Genomic DNA, 21,838 nt, shown 5'->3' with positions numbered 1-21,838 from the left:
GTATCCAATTAAAAAATAAGTCAAACACTGCTTCTTTTTCATGTTCAGCAAGCATACAATAATTAATGGCACAGCAGCTTACCTGGGCTGGGGCTCTTTCTTGAACTTAGGCTCTGAGCATCCATAATCTCTTCTGTTTGTCCATCTGCTTCTACCTCTATTTTGTTCTGAATCTCTTTTGCATCTTCACTAAGGCAAGTTCTTGTGCTCTCATCCTCTTCTAAGACCCTCTGGACTGCGGTGGGAACACCAGCAGTACTAACATTAGAAGCAGCAGCAGGAACAATGGCTGGTGTGGGAGGAGGAGGAGCTGGAGGAGTTGGAGGAGATGGAGAAAAGGAAGGAACTGTGGAAGGGGTAATGGGAGCCGGGACACACTCCACTTTCATTTCTTCTGGGGCATTTTCCAGAATCTCCAATTCGAGAGTCAATGGCAACACCTCCTGTTTTACTATTTCCACAATGCTCTCTGTGGCTGGTAATGGTTCAGTAACTCCATTCATTTCATTAATTAGATTAGTACTAGCAATCAGTGGAATATCATTAGGTGCTACACTACAAGATTTCTTGCATATATCATCATCAATTACATCTGTTGGTGATGGATCTGATGTCTCTGTGCAAGATACAGGGCTGGGTACAGGAACTGTGTCTTCTTTTGAGGAAGAGAGTTCACACCTGTCATCTACAGCAGTGGCAAATATTGGCTGGCTACTAAGAGCAGCAGAGGTGGGGGAAGCAATTGTACTTCGAGCAAGTGGAGAAACAGTGGTAGGTGATGGAGGCAGAGGAAGCTCTGGCATGGATTCTACTGCAGTTGTCTCTGATGTCTGGCCTGCTTGTTCTTTCTTCTCTCCACTAAAGACTAGCCTAAGAACTGGGGAAGGAGACTTTAACACTGGATCGGGTTTTGGCTTCTCTTCTGGGGAAGAAAAAACAAAAGAGTAAGAATAATCTTAGATCAGAGATTATATTGTATTATTTTGTGCTAGTTCTTTTAATCTCTTACCCAAAATCATGGTGAACACAAGAAACACCAAATTATTAGACTTACTCTATCACTCTAAAAACACTGTCATATTTTCTGGTTATAAATAGTGTTACTTGGTCACCAATAATTTTAAAGTTTATTTTGGAGTAAAAGAAGGAATCAACAATTAACCAAATAATTAACTCAAGAATACAACAGAAAAGTTCATCAAAACTGAAGCTAAACCATCCAGAAATGGGAATGGGGCTTTATCTTGCTCCCTATAGAATTTTTTTCTACCAAGGATACACTACAGTGGCAGAACAGATCAAGAACAAATAAGAACAGATTAAATTATTGTAGACTGGCATTTGTATTTTATATATTTCTGCATTTAGGAGAATTTTTGTAAAAAATGTGTATTACATGTATAAAAAACTTTTAAGAGAAGCTATCATGGTATCATTTATTATTGGTACAATTTATTATATGTGAAATCAAGTCCCTGAATATAAAAATTCATTTACAAATTAACTTCCATTTTTCAAAAGAGGCAGCATGTATATAACCAGAAATAATGTGAAAATATAAAAATGAAAATTTATCTTGTAAAAAAATTTTTCAGGGAGAAACTGAAGTTAATATTCAGATTATTAAGTCCAATTAAGAAACACAATATATACATCTGAAATACTTGAGAATATATAAAATGTATCTGTGTATAGATGAAAAAGAAGAGAAGAAGAAGAGAGAAACTGATGATACAATAAAGGTATACCAGAAACATGTAAGAAACTGTAATTCATGAAAATTTCCATATTCTAAAATTCTAGGTAAACTGATATGTGATTCATTCCAGGGTCGATGAAGCCAAAGGAGATTTAGACTGGTTTCTAGCCTGATCCTTCTGCAGCAAGATAATTAGGCTCCACTGGAAAAACAGATATTCATGAGTATGTTCAACAAAAAAAATTTTAAGCACTACTAAAAGACAAGTTTAAACTGAAAGAGACTTTACTTTCTCTGCCAATCTTTATGTATCAGTGAAAACAAGTCTTTACAATAAATTATTGTAGTGAAGTTTGTCATAGAAAATGTGCTCTGTTAATCAGAAAAACAAATGGTAAATATTATCATTAAGTTGTTCAAGGATAATTCATCCTTTAATATCATTTATCATTCATCATTCATTAACCACTTTTGCTGGCCTTAAAATTCATTTTAATTTATGGGTGTAGTATCCAGTGCTTCTTAAATTGAACTCTACCTGTTCACTGTACAGGAGAAATAGGATCATTAGGCTCTCACTGTCAAATCCCTCAGACTAAGTTGTCAAGGCAAAAGACAAAAATATTTCAAAGCAATCTATTATATGTATTATATATATATATATAAGAAATATAAGTACACATTTATTAAAATATCACTTGCAAAAATTATTTCCAACTCACTGGAGTAACTGCTACAAAGGTCAACCAGATTATATGAAAGCACTGTGAAAGCCCATCAGAGTAACACCTTTTTTAAACACTGAATAAAGCAGTAAATAGTAAAAGAAGTAATGGTAAAATAAAATAAAATAAAATAAAAGCAGTAGATAGTAAAAAGTGATTCTCAATCTAGTAAGTTTGTCAATTCTATTATTAATTTTGAAAAATAAAATTTCCAATACCAAAACAAAAGCAGACCTAGACTGAAATTTCTATATAATCTTGAGAAAAATCTAACACGAAGAAAAAAAAAAACAAACCTATTTTGAGAGGTCCTCATTCTGAAATAAAACTCCTTTAATTCATTCAAGTTTTAATACAGAAAGCTGAAAAGTATACATAATAAATCTAAACAAATAACACTGATTTTATCTGAAAAGTTTTATTATTGAGTATGCTTTGCAAAAAAAAAAAAAAAAGGAGTATGCTTTGCATAAAATTAGTCAAGCAGAGAAAGACAATTATCATATGATCTCCCTGATATGAGGAATTTGAGAGACAGAGTGGGGGTTTGGAGGATATGGAAGGACAAAATGAAACAAGATGGGATCGGGAGGTAGACAAACCGAAAAGAGACTCTTAATCTTACAAAACAGATTGAGGGTTGCTGGGGGTGGGGGGTGTGAAGAGGGTGGCTGGGTTATGGACATTGGGGAGGGTATGTGTTATGGTGAAGTGTGTAAGCCTGATGATTCACAGACCTATACCCCTGGGGCAAATAATACATTATATGTTAATAAAAATAATTAATAAAAAAAAGTATTGCAAAGTCATGGTAGTTTGAAATCTAATATACTGCATTACAAATATTTCTACCATTTGGCCATCTTCAAGAAATTGTAGGAATTTCATCTTTAAGAATTTTTAAAATTCTTAAATCACGCAAGAAGGAGCAAAGATAGAAGTCTGGAAGATTTAAGGCTATTTATATTAACAGTGTATAAGCAACAAAATGAGAGAGAAACAGACTAAACGTTGAACATAAAAGATTTATTAAAGAAACAACAGTGTGGGCCATATAATGGTATAATATGAAATCATTTAAAATAGGTTCTTATAAGAGTAGTGATATGGAAAGTTGTTTAAGATAAAAGATGTATTTTTTTAAAAAGCAGGGCACAAAACTGTATGAGAACATAAACCTAATTTGATAACTTAAAAAAATGTATGCTACTAACATATGCGCATGGGAAAGTCTGAAATTAAGCTTACTAACAAGGGCTCTAGAAAATGAGACGAGATATTTTCTCTTTCTACTTATCCATAGTTTATACAATGAATGCCATATTTATAAGGAACAAACTGTTCCCTTTATTCTCAGACGGCAGTGGAACCAACTGCCTAAATGGGTACCTTTTGGTTGCCAGGAGTCTCATGTAACTGAGAAGGTGATACCATCATTTAATGGGCAGAGATCAGGAACAGTAAGCATCCTGCAACTTGAGGGACAGTCTCACCTGACAGAATAGTCATGTCCTAAATTCCAGGGGAGCTCCAATCGAACAACATTGCTATAAATTGTTGAATTACAACACAGTACCATTCATTGAGTGTCTACACTAAGTGCTTTCAGAAAGCACTAAGGCTATGACTAAGTCTTTCACTGTCCATACCATGTCCTCCACACACTGGGCTTAATGTACCTACTCAAACAATGGCAAACAACAATCAAGCTGTGCCTAGACACCATCAACGCCAACTGATAATTTTAATTCATTCAACATTCAATGGTTTTCTCTCTATAAACCAAGGTGAAGGTGTTCCCTGTGTCTCTCTCTTTATAAAGTAGCAAGCAATTGGAAATGTCCTATTTCTCTGGCAATTTGGTGTTCATGTAACCATTTCAGCTGTTCATATCACAAACTCTGAGAAAGCCACAAGTTTAATAATGGTAGCTAACGTTTATTAAGCACTTCTTATGTAGTAGGAACTGAGCCAAACACCAAACATGCAGAGTGTCCTTTAATTTTTACAAAGACTGCTGGGGGTAGAAACTATTATGTTCATGCTTTACAGATGGGGAAACTGAGTGTTTTATAGATTGTCATAGGTCCAGGGTCATATAACTGGTCAGTGTTGGAACTTGAAAAGGATTCAAAATCCCATATTTTTCCAGTTCAAGGGGGGGAAAAAAAGGTGTATGGAAAAAGAAGTATTTCGATGAAGAAAGCTGGTAGGAGATTTTGAGACTAACATGTGATTCTGTTACCCAATGCAAACCCACAGTAATGACATTTCCACTGAGAGAAAAACCAATCTGACTGTAGAATGCAGAGGCTATTGTTTCTGAAGGTAATCTAGCAATCTCTGAGAACAGTATATTTTCGTATCTTTAATTTTAAAAGGAATAAAGGGTTAAGAAGAAAATTTTTTAATTTCTCAACTGTAAAGAAATTTTTCTGAAAATTGCTAAGCCTTTTCTAATGTTACTTGAATTACATATATTTGGTTTAAAAATTACACGGAAAACTATTCTATCCATTGGCAAACTGTGGTTACAATTAGAATTAACTGAATTTTCTAAAAAATAATTGGTACTAAGGAGGAAAGGGCAGTGTTCCCCAGAGTAATTTATAACTACTACAAAATATACTTAAAATTCAAATTTTCCGGGGCGCCTGGGTGGCTCAGTGGGTTAAGCCGCTGCCTTCGGCTCAGGTCATGATCTCAGAGTCCTGGGATCGAGTCCCACATCGGGCTCTCTGCTCAGCAGGGAGCCTGCTTCCTCCTCTCTCTCTGCCTGCCTCTCTGCCTACTTGTGATCTCTCTCTGTCAAATAAATAAATAAAATCTTTAAAAAAAAAAAAAAAAAAAAATTCAAATTTTCCTTTCCATCAAGGTAACCTAAAACATTTTCCATGCAACCATATCTATATTGAACATCAATCTGGAATGTTTATTATTCAAATTTCGACTAAACTTAAAAAAACAAGAAAAGACCGAGAGTCTTTAATGTCTGAACCCTGCCGAAAGAAGTATCTGACAGAGCAAGTTTTAGAAGCATGCCAAGTTAGGGTTTGTTACCTACTTTTTTGTTTGGAACAATCTTATAAAACAAAATATACAATGTTTATTAGGTTTCTCAATACTAAAGGGCCCTAGAAAACACTGAAATCAAACATAAGTTTCTAAGTGTGAAAACTTATAAAAAAAAATATTAAATAACATGCTTAGGCTATGTGCCAACTCCCAAGTACTTTTTAAGGAATAATTTTTAGAAAGTATATTAACATCCACCTATGAAGAGGTTTGGAGGAATGAATAAATCAAAAAATTAGAAATCACATATACTTTCTATTCATTCTTACAACGAAGTCAGAAACATTATAGAAGCATGTTCCAAGTCACATGTTTCCCCCCTTGTTTTTCCAATTTTCCCCAATTTTGGTTAAGGTCAACCTGAATCCAACTATATAAAAAAGAAAGACTGATATCCCATTTTCTGACATGAACTTTCCCTTACAGTTTTCTATTATAATCCAAAAGGCAATTTGTGTATTTATTTTGTGTATTTATTTCAACAATGATTTTACACTTCATGTTCAAGGTAAATAGAATAGAGACCTCAGTATGATTAAGATACACAGCATAATGACTCATCAAGACCAAACACTAGTGCATGATGAAGCTAGAATAAACTCAGTACTTTTGAACTGAAGCTACAGAAGCCAAATTTGTAAGTAGACATATTTCACGTTTTTAAAAATAGCAAGATACTTAAGCACCCATGTTGTATCACCACTTCCTCATATCAGGGAGATCATATGATAGTTGTCTTTCTCTGCTTGACTTATTTCGCTAAGCATGATACGCTCTAGTTCCATCCATGTTGTCGCAAACCTGGCAATTCACATACGTGTACCCACGGGGATAAAAATATATTATATGTTTATAAGAAATAAAAAATTTAAAAAAAAAGAGCAAGATACACAGGAACATGTTAAAATGTAAAAATGAAACTAGGTTATTATTGTAAAGAAACATATACTTTATTTCCCCAACCTTGTTGCCCTTTCCCACTAAAAAACAAAACAAAACCAGTTCCAGGCAACTAAGTTTTTAACCTATAAATATATATCAAAGTGAGGCATTACTAAAGTATAGGAAAACATTTTTACTAATCAACCCTATTTTACTTTCCTAGAGGTAGAATGCTTTGATTTTCTATTTCAAAGCTTTGTTTACAAGTGGGTATCTAAATAACCTTCAGATATTTCACTCTTGCTCTTAAATGCTGAGGGCAATATAATCAATTAAAAAAAAAAAAAAAGGGAGGAAAAGAGTTATACACAAACCTTGCTTCTGGTCGCTAGCTGCAGTGACAGGGGTGCTGGCAGCAAGATGAGCGCTCTCCACAGTCCCATAAACCACAGGGCTGTGCTCAGGGACCTGGCTGGACAGCTGCTGGGATTTGAAGTACAAAAAAGGGTGATAATGAGCGTGCGAACGTAAAAACTAGCAACATGGAACCCAAGCAAGTGGGAAACACAGAGTAGGGTGGGAGATCACAAAATTAAAGAAAAAAAAAAAAAAAAAGGAAACCAAGGAAAAAATATATAGGCCAATTTAATAATTCAAAAAGTACGAAAGACGGCAAGAAAAGGAAAGAGGCAGCAGAAAAGGGGAAGGAAAAGAAATGATTACTATTAACCACAGCAAGCGAAGACAACACAAAAATCATTAGTATAAATGCATTCTCCAGAATTCCTTCTAAGGACAGACTTTCTACCTAACAGCAGACATCAGATCTGATATGGAATTTAATCTCTTCCAAGTCAAAGACCTTTAAAGGGATCTGGTGAACTTCACCTACAAACTACCTAGCAAAGTAGTTCATCTGACAAAAGCTGGAAAAACAAAACACGATGAGTTTTAAAACCAGTCACTGAAAAAAAAAAAAAAAACCCAGTCACTGATTCAAGAAAACTATATTGAAGAGCGATCCTCATCATTTGTCCATATAATCACAAATGTGAAATGCAACTTGTAAAGTATCGAAAGGCATTTTTCCCTTAAAATGTCTTTAGATTCTTTTTTTTTTAGATTCTTTTTTTTCTTTTTTTTAAATTTTTTATTTTTTATAAACATATATTTTTATAAAAAAATGTCTTTAGGGCGCCTGGGTGGCTCAGTTGGTTAAGCAACTGCCTTCGGCTCAGGTCACGGTCCCGGAGTCCCGGGATCGAGTCCCGCATCAGGCTCCCAACTCCATGGGGAGTCTGTTTCTCTCTGACGTTCTCACCTCTCATGCTCTCTCTCACTGTCTCTCTCTCAAATAAATAAATAAATTCTTTAAAAAAAAAAAAAAGTGTCTTTAGATTCTGGGACAAGGATGACTTTTCAGAGTCAGAAATCTGAGTAAAATATCTGTTTTTCAGAGCTAAGAGGAAACTCTTCATTTTCACTCAGCCACTTTATTGGAATCAAAAATGGCCATGAAATCCTAGCACAGTAGTTTGAAAAAATTGCAGCCATTGTTCGACTTGGGAGGGAAAAAGAATTACACAGGAACGGACAAGAACACTCATTCTACATCACATTCCATGCAGGTATTTGTTCTGGATTTGAGGGTTACACATAAGCCAAAAAAAAAAAAAAAAAATAGAGCTGTGTCTCTCCTCAGAGATCTAAGGTCATTTTTTCATTAGCTAAAATCTATATTGAATTCTTTCAGTGCTATCAGAGCAGTCCCTGGACAATTCTGATAGGGGTGTGTGTGTGTGTGTGTGTGTGTGTGTGTGTGTTTTAGACACAAGGGGGAATTAAAGTGTGAATGAATTTGGGGTGAGTAGGGACACTTAAAAAAGTGAGTCTTAATAAAAAATATTTCCAAATCAGTAAGTCTCATTGAGAATAGGAATATAAAATAAACCGGTTTAGATGCATACCTTTTATCATATGTCATTTTAGTAACTACTATCCAGAATGTACAGCATGTAATTTACATTTGATTATATCTGGACTGTAGAGAATAATAGACAGGAAGAGGGAAAATTCACCTATTCATCAGATGGTAAGAGTGCTGATATTCCAAATTATTTCTGAATAAAGACTACTAAAATTATATTCCTATATATAAAAATTGAAAAGAGTTACTGTTTTTACTTTGAATCTTAGTCAAATAAATGAAGAGCACTGCCTTGATTGCTCTGAATACTTAGTTCCAGTGGGAAAAATGTTATTAAAATTCAAAAATTAGGACCTCTTCATAGCTATAAATGAAAATATGGACAGGCTAAAAATAGCTCTAGAACAAAGGAAAGGCCCTAAGTTACTTAGCATTTATTAAACAGGAAATAAAGACATACAAATGGTATTATTTACCTAAAAAGGGAAAAAATATTAACTACTCCAGTTGCCTGGCAAACTAACCCCCCAAATGGGTAACTGCTAAAACCAGGTCACCAAAATGACAGCTATACATAAAGTGAGATATGTAAGACAGTAAAAGGCTAATGATACCTATACATCTATGTTAAACAGAGAGTTTCTCAAGGTCAGATTAAAACATCTGCAATCATATTCAAGAGACAACCGCACAGACATTTTTAAATTAACAAAATCCTAGGAAGATTTTGCATACAAACATTTACAAGAAAGGACTGAGATAACAAACTGCTTAAATCCCAGTTCCAAACCCAAACATCCAGAACACAGTTAAACAACCACAACCTGCTAGGAAAGGACCTTTCAGTTTCCTCAGCTGTAAAATGAAAAGGAACTAAATAAAGATCCTCCTAAAGATCCTAAAGTCCATTCAGGTTTAACAATCTCTAAGCCTCTGAAAGGATCAAGAAAATGAAAACATAATATTCACCTCAATATAATTCAATACTCTCACCTTGTTTTAGATTAATTTTAATGTAGGATAATCTTAAATTTCAGCTTAAGCTCTAACTTCATCTCTTTTCACTTAATGAAATAACTACAAAAAGCCTGTAACAAAGAGTTCCTTATCATTCCACAGTACAATCAATCATGGATTATTTTATCTAATTGATAAATCAGAAAAATCAGGAAACAAACTTGGAATATTGTGACTGAAGACATCGTATCCAATGCTATACACATCTGAATCCATATATGGACATATAGCTTTTGGATAGCTGGAGAACTGAGGTAGTATTTACTACCTAAGATCTACTCTGCTCAGAATATATTTAAGGACTTTCAGGATCTCTCCCCTTTATTCATATTCACTATTGGTGGGAATGAAAATTTATAAAAAATCATTCTGGAAGAGCAGTTAGTATAAAAATATCAAGTAATTCAATAAAGATACTCAGAAAGTCAGAGTTAAATGGTTAGGGTTGATGTGACAAGGACAATCTTACAATTCATAATTTAGGTCAATGCTAAATTCCATTACCTCCACATGTTTCAAAATTAAGGCTCTAACTGGCAGAAGAAAAAAACTTCTCTCATTTTTCAACTACACTTATAAGGAAACTTAAAATAACATATGTTAAGATATTAGATATCTGATAGTATCAAAGAAATTAATTTCCATTAAAAATTCTTTTAAAAATCTACTCTGTTGAAAAAAAATTCACTCTGTTGAAGATTTACATATTAAATCTGAAGTACTGGCCTCAAGAGATAATGGTAGATTAGGGCAAAATACTGGAGAAATTGTTTTTTATTTTTAATAGTGTTTACAAAAAAAAAAATAGTGTTTACCAATAGGTAAAATAGGCAACAAAATCTGGAATTTGTCCTTAAATAATTTTTGTACAATTAAAAATTCCCATCTCTTTATATAGCCCACATTATGTCTATCCAGAAAGGGGCTATTTCCCTTTACTACCTATTTTAATCTTGTATATGGTTATGAATTACACAGAGGTAGTTATAGACAGAGTGTCAGCAAACTATGGCCCAGGGACCACATACCTGTTTCTGTATCATCCATAAAATGTATTTTACATTTTAAATAATTACCAAAAAAAAAAAAAATCAAAAGAATAAAAGTTCTTGACACTTAAAAATTATATGGAACTTAAATTTAAGTATCCACAAGTAACATTTTGCTGGAACAGCCATGGCCATTCGTTCATGTATTTTTTATAGCCACTTCTATTCTACAATGGCAGATCTGAGTATTGGTGAAACAGACTATGCCTGAAAAGTTGAAAATATTTACTATCTGCTCTTCTGTACAAAATGTTCACTGACTCCTATTATAATTCACCAAGAGGAACCAGAGACTCTAAGTAGTAGTGCAAATATCACAGGATGCTCATATAATTCATTACCATCACAAGAGACTATATTTGAATGTTTCGTATTCCATGACTTTAAAATAATCATTCTAATACCTCATGGGTTTTTGAACATCTACAAATCCTGGGAATAAACAAGTATAGCTCTCCTCCACCCTGCCCTGAGAAACATTATGAAGATTAAGAAGTAAAATAATAATAAATGATACCAGAAAAAAGGACCAAAACCTGCTTCTTTCTTAAGTGGGAGGAAGTCTTCTTTGTTTGTTTCCTTCTGGTGTCTGTCATGTACAAAACACTGCTGATTAAAATAAGACAAAAATCTTTGCTTCATAGCACTTTAATCAACAGAAACATATAAAAGAATAAAGCATAGAAACACACAATTATGGAATATTCACCCATAGGAAAGAATGAAATCTTGCCATTTGTGATAACATGGATGGACCTAGAAGGGGTTATGCTAAGGAAAATAAATCAGACCTTCGACGGATAAATCCCATATGAGCTCACTTATATTTGGAAACTAAAACAAAACAAAACCAAGTGAAAAGGCAGAACAAAGCTTGTGAATCAAGGGCAGGGAGGCCAGTAGCAATCACTGTCATGGAGGAGAAAGCAAAGGACAGGAGAAGGGATTAGAGAAGTACCCAGAATTAAGATAATGTATGACCTCATAAAGACCTCCAAAATTCGAGAAGTATGGACTTCTATATAGTTTAGTCACCAGTAGAGAGACACTGAATAGTTTTTAGTAGGGAAGGGATGTGATCAGATTTATGTTTTATAATGACTCACTATGGCTACTATATAAAGAACAGACACAGAATATGTCAAAAACTCATTAAAATTCAAGAGCCAAAAAACAATCCAATTTTAAAAATGGGTAGAAGATCTGAACATTTTCCAAAGAGGACACAAAGATAGCCAACAGGTACATGAAAAGGTGTTCAACATAACTAATCATCAGAGGAATGCAAATCAAAACCACAAAGGGATATCATCTTATACATGTCAAAATGGCTATTATCAAAAAGACAAGAAATAACTAACAAGTGTTGGTGAGGATATAGAAAAAAGGGAACCCTTGTGCATTGTTGGTGGGAATGTAAATTGGTATGGGCGCCATGGAGAAAAGTTTTAAGATTCCTTTAAAAAAAAAAAAAAAGGTTAAAAATAGAACTACTATATGATCCAGCAATTCCATTTTTGGGTGTTTAGCCAAAGAAAACAAAAACACAAACTCAAAAAGATATATGTACCCCATGCTCACTGCATTATTTAAAATAGCCAAGACATAGAAACAACCTAAGTGTCCATCAATTACTAAATGAATGAAGAAAATGTGGAATATATATACACACTGGTCATTTTAGTTTCAAAGATACATTTTTAATAACAGATAAAAGATGAAACCTGATGGTTTCTTGTGATCTCTTGTAACACTTCTTCTGACCCCTGGAACTAAAGATATCATAGTTACTGGAAGACTGTAAGCTGCAACACCACTGTTCAATGTCTGACTGGGAGTAGGTGGCAAGGGACAAGAATCGTGCTACATGTGTAAAAACTGATGTTATACTTTCTTTATAATTAGGATTCAGATTTAGAGTATCTAAGGTAAAATCACACCACTATAACAGCAAAAGCTTTCACAAAATTTGAAGAACTATGAGAAAACATCGTTCAAAGTAAAGATGAAGAATCACTAAACATAAAGTAAAATTTAATATTATTAATGTTCTGTAAGTGGATCTTTATTGGGATGCCAAAACAATTTAAAACACATCTGCTCCATGAGTTTCTAAAAAGATAAGGTATCTCTCAAAAACAGCATTCCGACAAATTTTGTTTTCTGGCTTTAGGAGATTCCCATAGGCATTCAAGCTTGATAATCTTGGTTTTATTAAAAATTCAGGACATTTTTACAAAACCCTGATTGGATACAGACCTGATGAAATCAACAACTCTGCTTTATAACTCTAAGTTCAACCCCAATTGTCCATTTACAAATTCATTTTCAACAACAGAACAGATGAACCCTAACCATTAAGGGTCTTTGCTCATTGTGACATCTCGTTTAAAACTTTTAAGAGAATCAGCCTCTCAATTAGATACCTGATTAAAGTTTACAATACTTTCTAAACTATTGAAAAGTACTATTTCTTTCTTTTTTAAAATTTTTTGTCCAACATGGCGCTCAAACTGACAACCCCCAAGGATCACGTGCCCTACGGAATGAGCCAGCCAGGCACCCCAAAAAGCACTATTTTTAAACAAAAGAGATTACTAATGAGAAATTATTTTATTAAAGATGAAAAATGATGGGGCACCTGGGTGGCTCAGTGGGTTAAAGCCTCTGCATTTGGCTCAGGTCATTATCCCAGGGTCCTAGGATCGAGCCCCCTGTTGGGCTCTCTGCTCGGCGGAAAGCCTGCTTCCTCCTCTCTCTCTCTGCCTGCCTCTCTGCCTGCTTATGATCTCTGTCAAATAAATAAATAAAATCTTTTAAAAAAAGATGAAAAATGATATGATTTAATTCCATGACCACTATCTTTACTGCAGACAACACTTAAAACAAAAACATACCTATGTGCTTCAAGACAGACAAGTATATTGACTCATTAGTGCTATGACTAATTCAAAAGGTGACATTTTAAAAAGTTAAGATGGAAGGTCCCTGGGTAGCTCAGTCAGTTAAGCATCTAACTCTTGATTTCAACTCAGGCCATGGTCTCAGGGTCCTGAGATTGAGCTTAGTGTGGGGCTCTGTGCTCAGCGCAGGGGTCTGCTTGGGCTTCTCTTTCCCTCTCCCCCTTCTTGTGCATGCACATACTTTCACTCTCTCACTCATAAATAAATCTTTAAAAACAAAAATTAAAAATTAAAAATAAACGTTAAAACTGGGTTTGTTTGCATTACATGGATATCTCCTTCAAATTCTTTATGTACAAACTTACCTACTTACTGTACAATTCCTTGTATCATTGTCTAAGCTTCAGAACCCAACTTAACTATTACTGCTAAAACTATTAACAAATGGTCAGAATTTAAGGTTTCCAGTTATCAAGTTAATAAAAAGCTCTTCAAAAGACTAAATTATTTGCTGATTTTGGCAATTTTACTAAATGCCAAAGGGAAGGCTATATCTTTCCAAGATATTCTAGTGATCCATAAATTCCAACTTTTTCTCTGCTCCTATACCCTGTGGCATAGGACTCTCTCACATATTGTAATAGTACTTCACTGTAAGAGTAATTTTTAAAGAAGAGTAATTTTTAAAACAGAAAAAAGAACAAAGGTAGTAGGGAGAGGAAGAAAGATATATAAAGTAGTTCATTTAAAAAAAATCTGGACTAGTGTCCAGAATCTATAAAGAACTTAGCAAACTCAACACCCAAAAAATTGAGTCATTTTTGATTCATCGCCCCAGCCTTTGGAAGTAGACAATTCTGGAAGCCTTGCCTATATAGCATCATATATTTATTTTTATCCTAAGGGGTTCCATAAAAACTTCCAGGCATCTAGCACATTTCTTAATACAGAAATGTTCCTTGTGCCTTATTGCTATCAACAGAGACACAGCTGAGAGATTATGATGCTGAGGGAAAGTAACAAACACATCCCTCTTCTTTCCCACTTTAGTATTTAAAAGCTAAAAGGGAACTCAGAGTTTACCTACTACAATCCCTCATTTTACTGATGAAAAAGTAGGGCTTAAAAGGACTTAATGTTCTGCACTAAGGTCATATATCTAAGTGACAGAATGGAGACCTGCACCAAGTGTTCTAGTACGCGATGAGGTCTACACACGTACCTCTCTCAGTGCACTGTGATCACCTGAATGGGTACGAGTACATACATGCATGTATTTTTATATATGTTTGAGATATAAAATCTTCAGGTGTTATTCTGTAGTCATTTTAAAACTTAAGAAGAAGGACAATTTCAAATTCAATCTACTCTTTAGGGCAAAAACAGTAGCAGCAAACCCTCTTTATCCTTAACCTTCTCCTCACATATACCTACTACAGTTTCCCTAAATTCACTCCCTCTTATCTTGAATGCTTGCCAAAATGAAACTCATTCCCCTCTTCAAACATTCTCATGTATATTCCATGTTATATTTTACTATAAATCGAGGTATCTAAGCTGGAAGAGTCAACATCTGACCATTCCCTCTTTTACACGTAGGGGAACCATGCATCCTGTTTATCTGAACAGTACTGGTTTATGCCTGTTGTCCCAGCAAAATGATTCACAGCATCCCCATGCACTGTAAAACCCCAATTCAGATGACAAATTATAAGGTCACTCTATAATCCTTAGTAGTAATCAATTGCTACATATTTTCTATTTGTAGAAGAATAACTCCCTAATCTATCACGTGAAACGACAATCCTCTCCCTTCCTCCTGTTTCTCATCTCTACCTGCCACCTTCTTGCACATGCTGTCCCTATGCCTGGAATATCCTTCCCTGTCTTTTCATTATGTAAATACCAATCTGGGAACTCAGATCAAATGTCATCTCTGCTGTGAAGCCTTCCCAGAATCTTCCAGTCATGTTCCGAGCCTCCTGCACTAATGACTGCAATATTAGTAACAGGAAGTGTGTATCGAATGTTCACTGTGCTTCGAGCTCATGCAAATTTTAGGTATTTACTCTTATTTAATGGTACAATAACTCTATATGGTAGGCTTTGTTTTCCTCATTTTTTTTTTTAATGTGGAAAATTAAGGCTCTGGAAAATTAAGTTATTTGACTAACATTACAAAACTAAGTGGTGGAACTAGGACTCAAAACCAAGAACGTTTGGTTCTGAGCCAAAGCTTTTAAATCCCCCCCTATATTATCACACAATTAACAGGTTTCTGTGATCCAACACCTTTGAAACTGAGTTGTAAGTCTGTCCCATTAGGTCACTTCTGTGCATTCATAAGTCTTTGTATACACTCCACAGGAAAGCCAATCATATATTAGTAAGTGTCCTCTGTCTCACTTAAGATGGGGATGACCTCAATGACAGGGAAAGGCTTTGCTATTCATGGCACTTGCATTGGTACTTAAGGCAGATACATGATAAAGCCAAAGCAATACAGTACTTACTATTCAAACATAAATTCTAATGCAGAGGGTTGTCTCATCTGTGGTTTTAATTAACTAGAATGTGGTGCAGGAGTTATCTAGCATTAGACCACAGCTGCAAACTAACAATCTTTAGGGTAAACCTAATGGGTTTTCTTAGGCTGGCATAGTGCTATTTGTTAGTAGAATTAGCCGTCAACATTTAAAATGTGCAGATTTTTTACATAAATAAGGATCTCTAGCTTCTTTTGAAATACTGGGCCAACATTTTTACATAATCTAATAGTCAGGAAGTAGTAACTGCCTACTTTACCCAGGGATGTCTTCTCCCACTCTATGTGCACCATTCTTTATATATTTCCAAAATTAAAGCCAACAGTCAGTTGCCATCATCATGTTTATGCGGTTGTTCTTTTTTTTTTTTTTTTAAGATTTTTATTTATTTATTTGACAGAGAGCCTGATGCGGGGCTCCATCCCAGGACCCTGAGATCATGACCTGAGCCAAAGGCAGAGGCTTAACCCCCTGAGCCACCCAGGCACCCCTATGCAGTTGTTCTTAAAAGGAAAACAGAATGCTTCTAGTGCCTAGATCTTTGCTAAAAAGCTATGTGTGCATTCCACGAATTTCATGCATTTGGAAAGGCTACACATTAATAAATGTGGTTTTGAGTGCAAATAACAAAGTAAACTCAGGCTTCAGGACAATATTACAAATCAAAAAGTATTACCAACATTATAATTATTGACTGGTGGCCTTTATCAATTAAAAGCATATATTTAATGTGCTTTATGTTTACACAAACACATACACCTGTTTTCATTCAAGCCTGCGGTCCCTGATAAAAAAATAGAGAGCAAAAGGATCTCTGTAGCTAAGGGTAACCAAAAGAAGGTAGGATATCAAGCTGGTAATATTAAAGAAAAACAAACCATAGGGAATTAAAATACAAAAAGATATACTAAGACATATATGATAGAGAATTTGAACACAAATATATAGGCTGAAAGTAGTAATATTTTAACTAATGTGGGAAAACAGAGATCAAAATTTAACTGCCCTATGCAACACATTCCAGGTTTTTCTGTAATATGCTTTTACCTAACTGTGCACAAGCTTCAATGCATAAATGCTACCTATATCATGTTCACTCACAGGGAGGAAATTAAATAAACTCACACATTTTCAAGGGGCTCTATACTCAGCCATGTATTCGTGATCTCAATTTTTAAGAACATTTTTAACAAATTTTTTTAACCTGTGCTACTAATATCAAGTCGATAATCCATCATTCTAAAATATTTAATCATCCCTATCACTTGTTCATAAACTGGGTCCTGAGGAATATCTCAAAATCAAGCCACAAAGAGGGAAGCAAGCAGCCCCTACTCCTTAATAACTTTCATATTTTCTGTCTTATACGCTGAGCTCTCAGTTTAGGTATTTTAAAGCTTTGAAAATCACTCATCTCCTCCGAATGGTTTTTCAAAATTTAAAACGATCAAGTGATGAAATCAAAATCCTGGCAAATTCAGGGACTTTCAGCCTCTACTACAGTTTACTAAACTCCAGTTCTTCCTGGAATGTCTTGATTTCTAAAAGCAAAAAAGTGAACTATTAGAAGACCATGATAACTACATTCTGCAATAGGAATTAAAAGGTGCTTAGCTGACAGAATTTCCCAATACCCCCATGTAAATAATTAAAGATGACACCCTCCAAGCAAAAAGCTCATTTATATAGTCCTAAAAGGTAAGAGGGATACCTAAAATACATCCAACTGTGCTCTGAGTTACACAGGCACTTGCCCCAAACAATACTGTTAAGTAACAATGTTTAAATTTTCAACCTTAAAGTTTTCACGAACATAGTGTGCAGCATTTAATTCCTACGGCTTCATACTGAAACATGAAATACTCAATTACTGATGAGGTTTCCATAGGAATAGCAGCTCCTTTTGGTATCATGCAATAGTTCATTAGGAAGACTGGCAGCAGCTATGCTCTGAATGTGAAGACAATACATAGAAATATTACCAGTAAAAATCTGGAAGTTATAACAATTTGTAAAGACAAAGAACATGTCTGCTTAAATATCATTTAGATATTCAAGGCTATGATACAACTGATGGACATAAGAAGTACAGAGAGTGGCTAGAGAAAAAAGAAGAGCCCAGCAGAGGTTAGCGAACAAATAAATACACAGTGTCATCCTTCATGGTTCACTCTGTCTTACCTGAGGAGGAGTAGGTGTGGAAGTGGGTCTCCCTATGGGAGGAGTAGGATTTCTGCTGCCACCTCCAGACATAATCTCCTCTGTTATGTCTTTCCCTCCCTGGTTTGGATCCCGAATTCTTATCTATAAGGTCAGAATAAGATGGTATATTGAGAGATGGGTATCTATGTGGTACATTTATAGGCATAAACTGGGAAATCTATCAAATGTTAAAGTTGATAATCACCACATCTGACTTTATTTCAATCACAGAACCATACGGGGTCATTCAAAGAAGTTTGGGACATTACATCTGACTTGAACTAATTAGAATAACCCGCTAAAATTAGACCCAGTTGGTTGAATTTCTGGATCAAAATGGCAAAATATTAATGCTTGTCTTGTAAGCACTGGCAAGTTCACTGATTTTATTTACAATGCTTAACATAAGATTCATAAATAAAATCATTTTAAAATATACATTACTCTGTAGAAGAAAGCTTTAGGGGTTGTAAATGGTTCTCTAAAAAAATGAAAAATGCACAGATCCTGGTAATTAGAATAATTTATGTTGCAGATACCTTACATATGTATATAAGAATGTTCATTTCAATAGTGGCTTTTCAAGCAAAGGCAAAGAAACATGCTCAAGGCTGATCAAGAATAAGTAATTAAAAAATATGGTACATCCTTACATTAAATACTAATCAGCCAATAGAAAGAATGAAATAGATCTACATGTATTGATATGGAATGACCATCTACATGTATTCGTAGGTAAAAAGCAATGCAGAACAATGTGTATGGTGTTCTTTCAATTTTTTAAAGGCTAGTTATGCTTATAGATTTCAGTGGAAATGGTGCTGCAAAGAAGACAGAGCACTTGGGTCTAGGCCTTCTATCCTATGACAGTGCTGAGACCTAAACACCCCTTCTGCTATCACTACCTCCAGAGTGAAACCAAGGTAGCCCTGGATTTCTAGAAATGTCAAAGCATTCGTTAATAAAACCACCTGGATCTGGAAACTGTTTTGGGAGTTCTTCAGTAAGATTTCTAATATCAGCTATTTTTTCAGATACAGAAACCTGTCTCTTCTACAGTTTTAAATACTGCTTTTCTTTCATTTGTTCTACTTTCTTTTTCAGCTACATCTATTATGTTTTCCATTTTCATCATCTTCTTTATTAATGTTTCTGCATGCTGGGTATTCTTCACATCTAACATCTACCATGCTGTTTCAACATTTCTAAAGCATACTTTCTCAACTCCAGTATTCTCATACATGGGTATGTCCTGCTTATTATGATGTGTGCACAAGAAATTTGTTTCTGGTAATAAGAGAGCCAAATTTTGGAACCTTATTAATTTTTATTAAATGAGAGTACTTTCAAGAGTACTGAATGCTATGGTATCTCTCCCACATATCTCATCCTTGTGAATTCCATTTGATGTGTCCTAATGGGTAAGATATTGCAAGCCACTCTTCTATAGGCTCTACCACAATGTAAATTTTATATTACTGCACTCTAATATTCTTGGGCCTGACTTACTAGACAGAAGCAAAGTCCCTGTAACTTCCTAAAAACACAATACATTTTCTAAATTCTGCTATTTCTAAAAATAAATCTATTGCACAGGGAGGACTTTTCTTATTGTCCTTAACACCTTGGTCATTTCCACTTGTGCTGTTTTTCCCCTGTAAGTTCATATTTGAATGTAGAGCTGATTAGAACTGAAGTTAAAGGACAATAATCACTATGTGAAGATAGAGTTCAAATTTCTTCCACTTAGTAAGATCTTAGGGGACTAAACTCTCCCAGTTATAAAGAAGGCACGTTCTCATCTAGCATAACTAGCTCAGTGCTAGTTGATTGAAGAATGATATTAAGCAAATGGTTCTTGTAACTTCTACTTATTATGTCCATACAAACTGTCTAGGTCTAGCAGTAAGGATATAAGCAAAGAACAAAAAATGGCAGTCATTTGTGAACACAGATGAAAAATTATTACAGCTGTGGGTAAACTTATTTAACAAGGGAGTGGACATTCAATTGTAAAATAAGAAAAGTTATTAAGTATCTCTTACGGTTTTTTTCTCTCTCTTGGCTGGAGGGGGCTGCTGCTGCGTAGGCACTATGATTGGTGCTGACTGATACACTGGCTGACTTGGGTAAAAAGGCGTTCCTAAAGAATCAGAAAAAAAAATGAAAAGCAGCATTCAGTTATTTTGTCAACCATTATAAGACTACTAATGGCACTGTGTCTCTGGACAATCAGTTAAAACCATAAGTGACTCTTAATCTCACAAAACAAACTGAGGGTTGCTGGGGGGAGAGGGTTTGGGAGAAGAGGGGTGGGGTTATGGACATTGGGGAGGGTATGTGCTATGGTGAGTGCTGTGAAGTGTGTAAACCTGGCAATTCACAGATCTGTACCCCTGGGGATAAAAATATATTATATGTTTATAAAAAATAAAAAATTAAAAATAAAGTAACAAAAGCATTCTTCTTAATCTTCTCTAACCATTAGCTCTCTTCTATTTCCTGAAGTACTCAAAGAATGATTCCCAAAAACTCAAGAACACCTAACTCTTTGTCAGCATCCAATATGAAGACAACTAAATAAACAACTCCTGCAGACTGCCACCAGAGTCACCTTTCAAAGAAACAAATCATATTATAGCACTACTTTTTTTTTTTTATAAAGATTTTATTTATTTATTTGACAGAGAGAGATCACAAGTAGGCAGAGAGGCAGGCAGAGAGAGAGGAGGAAGCAGGCTCCCTGCTGAGCAGAGAGCCCGATGTGGGACTCGATCCCAGGACTCTGAGATCATGACCTGAGCCGAAGGCAGCGGCTTAACCCACTGAGCCACCCAGCACTACTTTTAAAAAAAATCTATTTTGGGGGCCTGGCCATTCCCTGCAATGTGATTCTCAAGCAAGGATCTGTGTGAATATGTTTTGTGTGGGGGTTTGGTCAGAGGAAGGAGAATACATACGATCATCTTATGGAGTGGGAGTAATCTGATTCTTCTCCCTACTTACAGAGAACCACTGTCATAGGGAACCACCCTTAAGGCTTAGAAAATATCACACTATTGAAGCAGAAAAAAGATGGAGAACAAGCAGCTGAAAAATAAAGTCTAATACTAGGAGTCCAGGTTCCAGGGTTTTAACTACCTTATGTACCATTCTCTAGCTCCATACCTTTGCTCTAGCAAAAACCTATTACCTACTTCTATCCCTTGAGTACATGAATTTTTTGACATTGTTCGTACCTTTGACTCCATTGTCCTTCTACCTGAAATTATCTTCTTCTACCCACCCCTGGGACTCTTAATGAATACTTTCTTAACTTTTTGAAAGTTTGGCTATTGTTGCAATTATTATTAAGCCAGAGTACTAATAGAAGAGGTGATGAGAAAGGGTCAAATACTGGATACATTAAGTAGCACCTACAGATTTGCTGACAGAGTGGATGTGACTATGACAGAAAGAAGTGTCAAGGAAAACTCTTCAAGGTTTTTTGTTGCAGCAAGTGTAAGAATGACAATGTTATTTACTGTGCTATTTCTTTACTTAGTGAGATGAGGAAAACTAGACGAAGAGTAGAGTTTAGGGCATAAGAGTCAAGAGTTCAATTTCAGACGTGTAAAGTTTAAGATTCTTACTAGACCTTCAAAGGCAGATAGCAGCAAGTAGGCAGGAAGAGACAGACACAAGTCTGGAGTCAGAGAATCGGTATCCATTTTGGAATTAGTGGAGTATGAGGTAACTGAGGAAGTTAGTACAAATAGAGAATGAACCCAAGGATGAAATTTTGGAGCACTTTATGTTGTTCAGAGATTATAG

At 35.1% G+C, this 21,838-nt stretch overlaps 1 protein-coding gene across 20 annotated transcripts in view; it reads right to left on the bottom strand.

Annotated features, from left to right (window-relative positions):
- The window catches only part of EIF4G3 (eukaryotic translation initiation factor 4 gamma 3), a 343,509-nt gene that overhangs the window by 118,920 nt on the left and 202,751 nt on the right, over positions 1 to 21,838 (bottom strand). For 16 of the 20 annotated variants that reach the window (XM_032301982.1, XM_032301966.1, XM_032301968.1 and 13 more), the window contains 4 exons: positions 20,071 to 20,168; positions 18,005 to 18,127; positions 6,756 to 6,864; positions 83 to 922 (listed from right to left, as the gene is read on the bottom strand). In XM_032301982.1, the coding sequence (XP_032157873.1) occupies positions 83 to 922; positions 6,756 to 6,864; positions 18,005 to 18,127; positions 20,071 to 20,168 (1,170 nt within the window). The remainder of the gene's footprint in view (positions 1 to 82; positions 923 to 6,755; positions 6,865 to 18,004; positions 18,128 to 20,070; positions 20,169 to 21,838) is intronic. The other 4 variants (XM_032301967.1, XM_032301985.1, XM_032301974.1 and 1 more) reach the window with 1 other exon arrangement.

Source organism: Mustela erminea, chromosome 10 (assembly GCF_009829155.1).
Source record: "Mustela erminea isolate mMusErm1 chromosome 10, mMusErm1.Pri, whole genome shotgun sequence".
Classification (NCBI taxonomy): Eukaryota; Metazoa; Chordata; class Mammalia; order Carnivora; family Mustelidae; genus Mustela; species Mustela erminea.
The sequence above is the reverse complement of the archived record's forward strand: the minus strand, read 5'-3'. Positions and strand labels throughout refer to the sequence as shown.